Source organism: Tarenaya hassleriana, unplaced genomic scaffold (assembly GCF_000463585.1).
Source record: "Tarenaya hassleriana unplaced genomic scaffold, ASM46358v1 Cleome67, whole genome shotgun sequence".
NCBI classification, from domain to species: Eukaryota; Viridiplantae; Streptophyta; class Magnoliopsida; order Brassicales; family Cleomaceae; genus Tarenaya; species Tarenaya hassleriana.
Window position 1 is genome coordinate 528,877 of NW_010969242.1, and position 14,185 is coordinate 543,061.

At 36.7% G+C, this 14,185-nt stretch overlaps 1 protein-coding gene across 1 annotated transcript; it reads left to right on the forward strand.

Moving 5' to 3' along the window:
- Positions 1-5,610: 5,610 nt before the first annotated feature.
- LOC104800339 (general transcription factor 3C polypeptide 3-like) lies at positions 5,611-13,313 on the forward strand. Its single transcript, XM_010523136.1, has 17 exons — positions 5,611-6,014; positions 6,308-6,410; positions 6,765-6,872; positions 7,088-7,174; positions 8,228-8,485; positions 9,016-9,162; positions 9,606-9,687; positions 9,998-10,108; positions 10,385-10,533; positions 10,717-10,817; positions 10,967-11,087; positions 11,374-11,418; positions 11,566-11,692; positions 11,888-12,002; positions 12,116-12,306; positions 12,395-12,507; positions 12,909-13,313. Exons 1-17 carry the CDS (start codon positions 5,788-5,790, stop codon positions 13,173-13,175), a joined length of 2,352 nt encoding a protein of 783 aa, XP_010521438.1. The 5' UTR covers positions 5,611-5,787; the 3' UTR covers positions 13,176-13,313.
- Positions 13,314-14,185: the final 872 nt, after the last annotated feature.

A 14,185-nucleotide genomic window follows, 5' to 3' on the forward strand; every position in this document is an offset into this window, starting at 1 on the left:
TACAGTTGTATATGTCTTTGTAGCCGAGGTTTTAAGGCGAAGATAAGTCTTGAGGATAGAAGTTGTTTTTCAGATTTGATATAATAAAATGCATAACATGCGATCAGATTTTATTTGTCAAGTTTTTGTATCGTATTGGAGGTATTCTATGGTTTAGATGCTAGAGTCTTAGGTTAAGATAATTGAATAGGATAAAAATTAGAACTGATCCGATCCAAACCCAACTCTATAGGATTGAGTTCAGGATTTGATTTTATAAATCCGAAAAAATTTAGATCGGTTTGAACCTCAATTCGAAAACAGTCGAACCATTTGTGGGTTCGGTAAGTGTCAATTTTGGCTCTAAACCGAAATTGGAAATACTCGGATCATTACGAATTCAATAGGGTATTAATTTTGGTTTGAAATTCGAAGTTCGTTCCATTGCATCCCGAGATAATCGGGTTTGAACTTAAACTTGCAGGTCCAAAAAAATTCTCTCTGTCGGACATGAATCGGGTTCGGAGGTCTAGGGTCATCGCTATTTTGGTGTTTCCTATTTTATTTACCGCATTTACAACAACTTCTGTATTGATTATTTAATTTTTTAATTTTAATTATATTATATTATTTAAATAATATTTCTATTATTATTATTATTGGGTATTATTATTATTATTATTATTATTATTATTATTATTATTTAATGGTATAAAACAAAAAAGAGCCTTAATCCCTCACTGTTCTCTCGCTTCTTCTCGACTCTATCCCGGTAGCCCCTCTCTCCCAATCTGTCACCTATGTCTCCTCCTCCTTCTCCTTATCGCGTCGCCTCGTCGCGTCTGTTTCTCTCAATCGATAAGTTTTCCTCATTCTCCTCCTCGTCTCGTTTGTCTCTCTCGATCTCGGTAAGTCTTCTTCTTCTTCTTCTTCTTCTTCTTCTTCTTCTTCTTCTTCTTCTTCTTCTTCTTCTTCTCCTCACGTCGCTGTTTCTTGTCTGGGTTTGTCTCGTCTCATCTATCCGCCGCCTCTCTCGATCGATAGACGACGACCACCGTTCTCTCTTTGTCGAAGATAGTCGGATCTCTCTCTCTTCTTCATCGTCTTCTTTCTTCGTCTTCTGTTCTCATGTCTGTGTTTGCACGATTGTATTTATTTGTGTGTTTATGCGATTGTGGGTTTAAATTGGTAGATTGAATCTGATTCTGGGTTTATGTTTGTCGACTGAATCTAGACTCGGAGTATGAATTTTTACATCTTGTTTTACTTTTATTTCTTAATGAATATAGGACATTCGAATAGACAACCGTGTCAAATAATGACTTGTTTTGGAGAAGGAGTTCCTAACATTTTGGCTAAGTAAACCAAAATCTTCATTTTGGTTTATTGGTGCATATCCTTCCTCTTCTTCTCCTTCTGAATCCTCCAAGTTATTTTCTTCTAATTCTTTTCCGATATTATCGGAGTCTTGCTCAATCATGATACCATTTCCTTTTGCCTTAGACGATGTTGAACTTGAAGCGTTCTTTCCTCCTCTAGATTGTTGTCTAGTATTCGCTCTAGGTGCTCCAAGTCTCGGTTCTCTGTAAACGGTTTTCCAATCTAATCCATTATCACCTTCGAAGACTAAACCATTTCCACAATCATCTTCATCATTGTGAATCTCACCGACCAACCACTCATTACGCATATCAATCTCATCTAGTACAATTGGATCGATTTCATCCTTAATATCGTGCATCCAAACAAGAGCTTGGTTATATTTCACAAAAACCAAGTTCTGCAATCTTTTATGGTCAATCCTATTTCTTTTCTTAGAATGAATATGCAAAAACAATAAAATTATAATATAAGTATTTTATGTTAAATATAAAATGATTAAAAAAATATATCAAAGTGATAAAAAAAATTTACTTGTTCAAATACACTCCAATTGCATTCACACCCTGAAGCACTATACATGTTAGACTTAAAATCTTGATTGCCAAATTTTGCAAATTCGGAGTTGAACATCCATAATGTTTCCACCATTGAGCTACAAAAAAAATGAATATAAGAAACTTATAATTTTATATTAATTATGTTGGGTTTTCCTGAGATCTCAAGAGCGAATCTAATTCCTAAGAGATCAGTTCTAGGGTTTGCGCAGCGGATGTAAAACAAAAATTTTGATGAAACCCTAAAACCTATCATGCATGATCTTGTAGAAACATTAGAATGCTTACCTCAATCGATCCGGGGCCTGTATCAATTGATGTGTTCGTCCGATCACTGTAGGCAGGAAGAATACCTTGCCCTCTACACATATCCACACGGCGGAAAGGATTCCAACGGTTGGAACTTGTCTGCTAGGACTGAAGAACACGTTCCTCTTTGCGCAAGGGTTTCAGGGATCTAACTCTTAGGTTTTTCACTCTCAAAACCTGTCAATAGGGTCTGAAAAACTTTCCAAGAGGCTTAGGAGGCCTTCCCCAAAGTTAATTCCACTTAAAACCCTAATTAGAGCGAGTTTAGGAAATCCCGACGTCTGGACCGATCGGTCTGGAACAATTTCCGGACCGAGTGACTTTCACACGTTACCTCCGGACCGACCGGTCTACGTTTGGACCGATCGGGCTCGGCTGGCTGGACCGATCGGTCCAGACCTTCTGGACCGGTCGGTCTGGCCTCTGCTCCACCGGGACTTTCTTGTCTCTTCTCGCGCATTCGTCCTTTCCTGTGTGTGTGACCCTGTAGGCTCATCCGATATAGCAGTATAACCCGAAATCTCTTATTTCGGTTACACAAGTCATAGGCGGTCTCTAGCAAGACACTATAACTATCTATCTCGAATAGAGTTTGTTCGTGATCCTACGAACGCTAGTGATGATTCCGTTTGATGATCCTTTTGTATCACGATATCATAGTCGAATATAAGACATGGACAAGCCACCTTATCTGATTCGACTGCTTTCTCTTTCACTGAGTTCGACTGTCTGAAATAGACGACGTTCGTCTATAGTGCGGCCACACATTTCTACAATCTCGCTCACACGAGGGGCCCAGCGATATCTCTCTCTTTTACGAGAGGTACAAATCCCACCTTGACTATCTACAATCCAGCACATGATTTGTTTCGTACCTGACACACGCCTTTATAGTCCTCCTGTTACGCTGGAAGTTTGACGTATTCAAAGCACGCAACTCCTCATGTTGGATTCCATAGATATCTCAGGTCTTAGGATCCAATCATGGAACCGCCATATGAGATTCAAGTCATGACGCTAGTCCATGTGACAATCTCATGCGGTTCATCCAGTATTCCGTTCTCCAACGAATACCTATGATTGTGATCGTATCCAATACATATGATCATCTATATGATCATCAATTACACATCATACTAGTCTTGGTATATCATTATTTCCACAATGATACATGACTAGGGAGTTTAGTATTGTTCATAACAATACATGGATTTCATAACATATCAAATATGCACAATACGTAATGAATCAAACACTCATCCATAAATCATAGAAAGCGTCAATACATCAAATGCATCCAAGTAAAACTCGCAAACAGTACATCATAGAGCACTAAACCAACAAATTATAAAATCAAACAAAGTATAAAGTTAAAGTTATTCTCTTCTTACTCGGAGAGATGGTATTCCTTTGTCTTATTGCAAAGTCAATTCCAAAATGACTTGCAGCTGATTTATAAAGAGAAAGCTCATTCAAAATCTTATTTTGAATATCTTGAGATGGCACCAATCTACTAATACACTAGTATAATCCATCAACCACTTCCATATTGTTCTCAAGTTTAGGGTTGCTAAAGAAATATTGAGGATTCAAATAATGACCAGCAGCATGCAAAGGACGATGAAGTTGGCAATCCCATCGCTTATCGATGATTGCAATTACATCTTTGTATTTGTTTTCATCACGGTTGAAAGAATTCTCGATAACTTCTTTTGCCTTGTCATTGCTTCATAAATATAGCTCATTGCTGATTTCCTTTCACTATCCACAAGCCGAAACACTTTAACAAGCGAAACCATAACCTTGAGAGTATATATCACGTTACTCCAAAATGAAGGCATGATGATAATTTTTTCAGCTTCCTTTCCCTTTGACTCTTTTGCCAACTTGTTTGCTCTCCATTCACTCAAAGTGAACATTCTTCTAAGATGATTTTTCTCTTGAAAAAGCCTTTCTAATGTAAGATAGGATATGGCAAAACGAGTGACAGCATGTCTTACCAATTCTCTCTTGTTTGTGAAATGTCTCAACAAACTCAATGTGCTGCAGTGGTTGTAAATGAATCCAACAACAGATATGCCTCTTCTTACTGTGAGCTTAATCGAAGGAATTTTTCCAATGTCTTCAAGGATTAAGTCCACGCAATGAGCCGCACAAGAAGACCAAAAGAGATGTGGTCTTTTTTCCTCTAACATCTTACCTGCTAAGACATAATTGCTTCCATTATCGGATATTATCTGAATAACTTTCTCTTCTCCGATATCATCAACTAGAGCATCCAACATCTCAAACAACTTTTGACTCGTCTTCACAAAATCAGATCCATCTACGGACTTTATAAACATTGTGTCTGCAGGAGAATTCACCAAGAAGTTAATCAAACACCTTTGTTTTCTATCCGTCCAAGCATCCGACATATATAATAGAGCAACCATGTTTCTCTCATTGATTCTTATGATTCACCATCAATGAGTTGGTATAGGCAAGCTCTTTAATGAGTAATGGCACCCTTATTTAATGATAAGATGGGGTGGGGCTGGAAGGTTTGGGCCGAATTTTCCAATAGTATGCACCATATCTTGTAAACTCTGTAATTTAATACTGTTGAATGGAATTCCAGCTTGATACCACCATCTTACAATAAATTGGTGAACCATATTGATGGAGTCTTTGTTGCATGCTTCTCTAATATTTTGTTGTGTATCATTTCTTTCTTTTTCCTTGAAATAGCAGTTTCGGGTCTTCTTATAAAGACATCCATAGGACCTTTTAGATCAATATTCTTGTTCTGTTTTGCTCGTGAAATTTCTTCTTCTCCTTCAGATATTCCAAATCCCAAATCATCAAGATCAATCTCCCTGGGATTGGGTTCAGTGGAATTATTAGCCCTCTTTCTTTTGTACAACTCCCATAACTCTTGTTGTACTTCTTTCGGACACTTTTCACAAACAATGGTATTACCCTTCTTTCCCATCAGATGCTCCTTAACTCTACCTCCTCGCAAAAGTTTTGTACAAAATTTGCATATGAGATTATTTGTATCATTTTCTTCCATGGTTATAGCATATTTCTACCCCAGATCTTTTCTAGTCTTTCTAGATGTAGATATAAGCGGTGAACTTGTCCATCTTCGATTGATATAATTAATCCTGTTTATATATAAAAACAAAATTAGAATTTAATTTTTTTTAAAAAATATCATATTACAATAAAAATATAAAAAGATAAATATTGATAAAATCATAAAGATTAAAGATAGATTGAAACGTGTTCAACTTTCAATAGATAAAATACACGTATGCCACATAAATAAAACAAAAGAGATACACCACATAAATAAAAAAAGAATAGGAGAGAGAAAGTTGAGAAACGCAAGCCTGTCTTCTTCCTCCGCTTCTGCAAGCTCCTTTTTCTTCAACTTCTTTTGTGTTTTTGTTTTTCTGTATCGAAGACCTACAACCATGCAAAGTTTCTATTTTTTCTATTTTGTCAATTTGACAATTTTTTTTTCATTTGGGAACGTTTTCAAATTCCAATTCTTGAGTTAGGAGGCACACACAATATGGGAGACGACAAGGAAGAACATGGTAGTGGTGCTAATGCTGATGATGGTAATTATGATTATGATGAGGAAGATAGTGATGAAAAAGGCCAGGAAGACAGTTACAATGACGACGATGAATCTGAGGAAGGATATGAGATCGAGGGTAGAAGTGAAACTCCCGATAAATTTGAGCGCGTCGAGTATGAAGCTCTGGCTGAGAAGAAGCGTAAAGCACTTTCTCAATGGTAAGTCATTCCATAATCCATATCAGTTTGCTGTACACGAGTAAAATGTTATAGGATGCTGTGACTATGACCATGTTACCGAGATTATGCAATTCACTGAACCAATTCTTCAAATTCCCTCACTGTTCCTACGTTGATTGATGAAAGATATATTTTCCTAGGCTTTCTGTTTTACACTAACAGATGCAACGCACAATGTCTATGCAACTCTTAGTTGGCTTTCTGAGGCAGGTGCTACCTTTATGTTTCCTTCTCTCCATTTCTGAATGTCATTTGTTCCGTGACTATGACAGTGATGATTCTGAAAAGAGGGCTAAGTATGACGCTAATAATCTCCCAGGCATGGAAGGAATTATGGAGTTTATTGTTTATGGTGGCCGACGAAAATCAAGGAAGGTATGTTTCATTGACGAGCCAGTATTGTCAAATCCCGAGAGCCAGCTTGTTGCTTGCGGTGTAAAGTTTGATTCATCTGTTTATCCTAGATTGATTAATTCTTTGAGAATATATTCGAAATGCCACATTTTCCCATGTTACATCCAAACAAAATTATAGGTTTGAATATCATGTGTTTTATTTGTGTTTTGTTTCGTATTGTCCTTGACGTGTTACATCCAATTCTTTGTTCATTTTCCCATGTTACACTTCAATGAAATTATCATCTCCTGCGCTCTTACTGTGATCTTGTGCGACTAGAGCTGTTGCAATAGGTTTTGCTGTTTTAAACTAATATTTCCTTATTTTCCTCAGCATAAAAGATGGGGAAGAAGAAAGGGTTCCAAGAAAAAAGTTCCACCTGAAATAACAAAAATTTATACAGAGGCTCTTTTTCACTATGGGCATGGTCGGTTTAGTGAGGTGAGGGTTCTGTATTTTTTTTAAAATTTTTCTTTGTATTCTGAAATTCTTTGGGGTAAAATGTAAAACTGGAGAACGCCCAGCTGATGTTATGTTTAATGAAAACTATTACTAGGTTTGTCTTTATGTTTCCAAATAATATCCTCAATGTAACCCCTCAATATTGCATCCAAGTATGTGGATCTATCCTGATTAATGTGTTTACTTCTACCCAGGCTTTGTCGTGTTTGCAAAGGGTAATACATCAAGCACCAGGTTTCCAGATGCATATGATACCCTTGCACTTGTTTCTGAAGCACTTGGTGAAACCAAATTAGCTATGGGGGGTTTCAAGTTACATGCAGCCGTTAGACGTGATTCATATTCCTGTAAAGTGCTTTTCGAGTGGTTCAAGTAAGTGTAGTTTGTTCATGCCAATCTTACTTTGCAACATCTTGTAAAGCAAAAACATTAAAAATGCTAAGTATACATATATGTGTATCATGAGTCATGCATGACTTATATGCACGTTTGTACTGGATATTTTTTGTTTATCAATCCTCATGTTTGATATAACTGTTTGATACATTTCTACTTTTGACAGTTAGTTCTTCTTTAGAAGTATTTTGCTCGGTTTACTTAGCCAAAGTGTTAAGAACTCCTTGAGCAAAATAAGCCATTATTTGGCACGGTTAGCTGTCATGTTTATGATTGATGTTACATCTTTTAGGTGGACAGAAATCTTTTACCATATTTTATGCAGTTTAATGCATATCGAATTTTTGTTTCATAAGCACTCAATGTTGTCGCATGTTTTTAGGGGATAAGTCCTCTGAAATAAAGACAACCTATAAATAGTAGTGTCTCTTACCTTGACTTCTTCCTCTCTTGAGTCTTCACTTCACCTGTCTTTGTTGGTTTTTGGGAGAAGCAGCATTGTTTAAGTATAAATTTCTTTTTACAGGCTGGTGCATTGTCTATTTTCTTTATTATCTTTTTGTGCACGTTTTTCTTGTTCTTGGTAAAACATTGAGGGGTCATTTGGTGGATCTGTTGTGATGTAGTTGTCAAGCTTGTGTAATAGTTTTTCTAAAATATGTATGAAGTTTTCTGTTTTAAACTAAAGGTTATTGTACTTTGCCAAATCCATGATCCTGTTTGTCTATTCCTTCACCTGATTAGCTTCTTGTTATGTCATGTATTCACAATATGTCCTGATGTAGATGCTTACGTTGAAATTCATTGTTACTGACAAGGCTGATTTGTCTTCTCATACCTAATTACCAGGATGCCACTTTGCCACAGAAAAAGAAAAACAAAAGGAAATGTTTTTGACTTTTGATCTTACGAACTTCATTATTTTTCTCTCTCTTCAGTATTACCTGGAATGTGGCGAGGGTGAGCGAGCAGCAAGTGTCTTGGAGGTTCACATTAAATCAAATCCATCTGAAGTTGGTCATGATGTGATTGATTTGCTGGCTGCGGTTTTCATGAAAGTTAATGCATATGACAGAGCTCTTAAGTTTATTGAAGACATGCGCCAGACTTACCATCACAGGAAAGAACTTACTTCTAATTTGAAAATCAGGGAAGTTATCTGTCACGTTCACCTTAAAGAACTGAAGATGGCTGAGGTTTGGACCCTTTTCTGTAGATTTGCTAGATACTGTTCCGGAAGATTTCCTTAGTGTTATTAAGGCGCTTTTGATTCTTCTGCTGGATAGGCTCACGTTCTGCATTGTTCCCCAAATTTAGAGGAGCCTGGAACCGTGTAATATGTTGTGCATGAATTATAGTTGCTATATTCGCTTTATTTGGAAGCCAAAAATTAAAAAATGGAAGGGGAAAAGAGAAGAAGCCTTGTTAGGATGGTTGTACTTGTCTTTATGGTTCTTACTTATCATTTTTAGTATCGGTTATTCTCATGATTCGCTTCTCAAGCTCATGTTTCACATTCTTTTGTCGTGTGAGTTATATTTGCAGTTGTTTTAATGTCTTCTCTGCACTTTGTTGTACACCTGTGGTGTCTTATAGCAATGATTTCAGCATTTGAAGTGTACATTTTTTTAATCTTGTACCACCAATAGAAACTTTTGTCTGAGAGAGATTAAGATTTACCTGCTGAAAGTTTAATACAAATCTGTTTTCTTCACTTAATCTGCAGAATCTGTTAAATATATTACCACAAGAGGCGGTATATGAGCATACAGATCTGATTTCTGAATTGGCTGATGAATTTATTAACGTTGGCGACTTCCACTCTGCTCTCAAGTACTATCACTTGTTGGAATCCAATGCTGGATTTGTGAATGTAAGTGGACTGTTCACTTGTTTTCCTTATCATGTTTCATTTAAATATCTGCTGGTTTGGATCTCTTAAAGGTGGACATAGAGCTGCTGATGGAATACTTAAATAAAACGAAAAAAAGCTCCTCAGGAGTTGTCTCAGACTTTCCTCTCTATAATATGGTCTCTTTGGAATTTCTCAAAGCGATTGCTCATATTAGTCATATAGAATATATTAGTATTTTAGTGCTGCAAAACTTTGTTACCCTTGAGAGCATTGTGTTGCGATTATTTATCAACTAAGTTTCACCCATGTGGCAGCATGTCTTGTGTTTGTATATTGTTTAGGATGCTCTCTTTGTTTAGATGCTACTGGAAATGGTGACGTTTTTTCCTCAAGAAGGTATTCACGCTTATTGTCCGGCTGCTTGCGTCTTTCTGCTAATTAATGTTATGATGTCCTTGTAGGATGGCTATTTGCTTCTGAAAATTGCTCATTGCTATAAGTCACTGGCAGAAAGAACACAAGCCATTGGTTTCTTCTATAAAGGTACTTCTTCATTCTGGATATCCAGGGGTTGATGCAATTGGTTTGATATTTGTATTTACTAAAAGGAAGGAGCTTCTCGATGCCATGTGTTCATTTTGTTCTTGCCATAAACCATTTTGTTTACTGTTTTTAGTTAGTTTTCTTCTGGAAGGCTTACTGTATGCTTACCTGAAAAGTGGCCCATGGGTTTTAAAAGTCGAATCTTCTTTGTTTAGTTATAGATGTTCTCGTTTCTATTTTCTTCTAGTTTCTTTGTAATCATATCATGTTTAGCTTCCATCTGACTAAACACTGAAGTTTCTTTTTTCAGCTTTGAATGTACTCGATGACATTGCCGCATGGTTAACTCTGCCTTCACTTCTCCTGGAGGATGGCAAACGAGATGAAGCTATATTTGTGTTGTCTCCTCCAGCAAATTCAGGTCAACACCTGTTAGTATGATGTCTTCTGGTTCTCTAATCTAGCAAGCATCATGAGATTTCTAATCCCATGCATCCATTTCCTAAGATCTTTGTTTTGTATGATACTATGATCAAATGATAATTAAATAGCTCTTGGACAGGTTAATCCGTGAAACCTCGAATACAGCCATACTTCTATTACATTTCTTTAATTGTTGGGATATTTTTCTTCTCGTCCAATGGTATAACTCTACCATGCGGAGAAATGTTTGTAAACATAATTCTGGTGTCTGCAGGTATAGATCCTAATGATGATAAACAGAAGGCATGGTGGCGCAATAGACAGATTAGGATGAGGCTTTGCCAAATCTATCATTCCGAGGGAATGCTTGAGAACTTTGTTGAGACAGCTCTGCAATTGGTTCTTGAGTGGGTCAGGCGGAAGGTAATGACCTCAACTACATGTACTTTTGTGATATAATCTTATATTTTTTTCGTCTTATATAACACCGAAAGCAAATGAGACATATATCTAGTGGGCTTTTTAAGATTTTTTGATCCGTTTGAAAATTTCCACTTTGTGCTAGAGTTTTTCTGATCTAATATTTGGGGATTGTTAAAAATTTAGGTTAAGGGGAAAAGGAAGCGCTCAGTGGATTCTCTTTCTGAACGAGTGAAACAAGAACGAAACAGAAGGCGCCGACTTCAAAGAGATGATCCAACTGTCCTGTGAGTATAATACACACATACACACATATAATACACACATACACACACATTCCACTTGTCTTGTAATTTGTCTGGTGGGTATCTCCTCTCTTTAAGAAGAATACCTAAAACCACACAGTAATTTTTGTCTTGAAAACATGTTGAACAAGGTTGAGGGGTTGTGGACCGAAAAAGATGCGCAAAATCAGGGCAACCTTAAATGAAACAAAGAGAATTAGAGAAAGGGTTGCTATTACAGCTCAGAAAGAAGACAACTCTGGTGAATCTGAGGTAATCGTTGATGTACACTGTTCAAGTTCACTAGTTTTGTCAGTCTACCACTACCACGTATATGTAGATTTTACGCCAGGTTAAGGTTTTGTTTTTACATTGGGTTAGTCATGCCTGGCAGCGAGGGTAAGAAGTAATTAATATTCATCGTAGATTATTCTTCTCTGCCCATTGTTACTCCGTTCCTTTGCTTCACTTGCCTCTTTTCTTCTCTGTTTCTGTATTCCTCTAAATTTCGTGTGGTCTCTTATATTGACTGAGTTATGATGGATACTTTTGTTTCTAGGAAGAAGTTATAAGGGATGATGAATATCACCATCTCCTCGTGGATGTAATTTCTCAGGCCCTTCTGTAATATTTTATCGAATGTGTAGAATTGCTTGTCCATTAAGCTTTTCTTGCTTTCAAATTTCCTTGTTCAAAGGGCAGAATCATGTTGGTTATGTCTGGTTATGAAACCCTAAGTTGTATGTTGCAGTTGTGCAAGGCATTGACATCGTTGCAGAAGTACTGGGAAGCTCTTGAGATAATTAATTTGGCTCGGAGGTTGGATGCAAAAATGCTGCTTGTTGACAAGAAGAAGGAGCTTCAGTTGCTTGGAGCTCGTAACTTCTTAACTCAAACCCTTAGTTTATATCTTCTGAAGATCTGGATATTTATCATCGTGTAGTACTGTAGTTCTATGTTCCTCATGCAAAGCCTTTATAGTTCTTTTGTTCACTATACACTGATAATTGTCGTGTAGAGGCTTTTGCTTTTGCATACTGAAAGATTAGGGTTTTCTCTTTTGTGGTTAACAGAAATATCATGCGACAATTTGGACCCAAAGCAGTGGTTTGACTGTGTGAGATATGTTATTCAGCAGCATCCACATCGTTTGGATGCTTGGAACTGCTACTTCAGAGTGATTTCAAGGTAATACAATGCAGATTTACTCGAAAATTCTTGAGATTAAAAGCTATGAAACGGGTTTTTGTGGGTGGCATGAAAAGACTGACAAATATCTCATTACGGTTGGAAATCCACAGACTCGGTAAACGAATTTCCACGGAAGCTAAGTTCATGCATCACTTGCGGTCCAAGCACAGAGATTGTGTGCCGCCAATTCTCATTGCGGGTTACCACTTTACCGTTACCAGCCGACATCAAGATGCCGCCAGAGAATACCTCGAAGCATATAAATTGTTGCCTGAGAACCCTTTGATTAATCTCTTTGTCGGTAAGTTTATTTCTTTTCTTTTCTCGTTATTCATTACCAGAAAACATGCAGAAAAGTTCATCATCCTCTCTTTTCCACTGTCTTTCAGGGAATTCCTTGATCAATTTAGCTCTTGGGTTTAGACTCCAGAACAAGCATCAGTGCCTCGCTCAAGGGTTCGCATTTCTCTACAACAATCTCAGGATTTGCAACAATAGTCAGGTAGCCTTTCGATCTCACTTGTGAAATTCATGGTGTTTTCGTTAGTTGTGGGCACGTTTCGGTTACCGGCTCGGTTTTCAAAAGCTTATATCTCTTTGGTTCTTATATTAGATTCTGTTTATTTTCGGTTCAGGTTTAGTTTTCTCTGACAAAAATGCTCATGTTCCACAGAAATTTTCGGTTTTCGATTCGGGTTTGAACTTTTCGGTATAAGAAAATAGAAATCTATATCAATATGGTTTCTATATTAGATCCGTTTGGTCTCATTTGTTGGTGATAAAAATGCTCATTTTTCAAAGATTTGATTTTTAGCATTTACAAAAATCATAACCATTAAATTTTTATATGGAATTCGGTTTGGATTGGTTCGGTTTATGCATAACGAAATTCATTTTATGCAGGAGGCGTTGTATAACATAGCCCGTGCGTATCACCATGTAGGGTTAGTAACTTTGGCAGCGCCGTACTACGAGAAGGTGCTCGAAATCCACGAGAAGGAATACCCATCACCAAAACTCCCGAACGAGGATCCGAATGTCGCCGAAGAGCGTAAGCTCGTCAACTGCGACCTCCGCAGAGAAGCGGCATACAATCTGCATCTGATTTACAAGAACAGCGGGGCGTTCGACCTCGCAAGGCAGGTCTTGAAGGATCACTGCACGTTCTGAAGTATTAAGGTTATTATTATGCTTCTAGTGTTGTATAAAAAACTTGCAATGTGTATATATACTAAAGATGCATGTGAGAATCTGAATCAAAGTGGTCTTGTAAAATTTTTTAAAATTAAAATCAATAACAATTTGTTAAATGCCGATAATAACAAGAGGGTCGTGACAAAATGTGCCAAAACAATTTACAGTTTGCAAAGTATACTCTTTTTTTTTTCCCAATACTACCCAAATATCCTTTAAAGTTACTTTTGGTCATCGTGTAATCGTAAAAGATTTAGACTGTAAAAAATGAAATAAAAAGTTACACGTTTAAATCTCTTCTTCGTTCCGTCAAATCTAGGTTTACAATTAACTCGAGAACTCGATCAATTAATCTTTTCTTCTTTCGACAAATTCTATCATAAAAAACAGGGGTTTGATAGTACGAACCTGCCGGTAAAATTTATGGGTTTGGGCTTAAGAAATTAAGGCATGATTGTCTAACCCGATCCAAAAATTTATGGACCGAAAATAGAGTAAAGATCAGCTTCGATCTTGTACCACGTGATAAGCTGGTATTATATCAAAAATACCCTAACTTTTCTATTTTGACTTCAACACATACCTTTCTCCAACTGTGATCATATGACCCATATGATCCAAAATATAGGATATCACATTTTGATTTTATTGATTATAACGTTAAATTTATGGTGATCACACTAATTCATTATGTTCATACTTTGAATATCTTACTAATCATTTGATTAAAATATAATAAATTTAACGTTATGAGCAATGAAATCAATATGTACCATAGTGTATTTCGGATCACATGGGTCACATGATAACACCTGGAGAAAGATATGTGTTGAAGTCAAAATAGCAAATTAATAGTATTTTTGATAATGCCCCTGATAAGTTACGCGTTAAATTTCGACTGCTTATGTGGTGTTAAAATAACATGTAAGATGTCAATTAACGGAGTTTACCGTCAACATTGGTCAATATTTAATCTAACTGTTTGG

What these genes read in the sequence shown, in the direction of transcription:
- LOC104800339 (XM_010523136.1), top strand. Translation starts at nt 5,788, where the DNA reads ATGGGAGACGACAAGGAAGAACATGGTAGTGGTGCTAATGCTGATGAT. An exon ending in CATTGGTTTCTTCTATAAAG is followed by an intron (nt 9,688 to 9,997) that starts GTACTTCTTCAT and finishes TTCTTTTTTCAG; the next exon opens with CTTTGAATGTACTCGATGAC. An exon ending in TACTTCAGAGTGATTTCAAG is followed by an intron (nt 12,003 to 12,115) that starts GTAATACAATGC and finishes GGAAATCCACAG; the next exon opens with ACTCGGTAAACGAATTTCCA.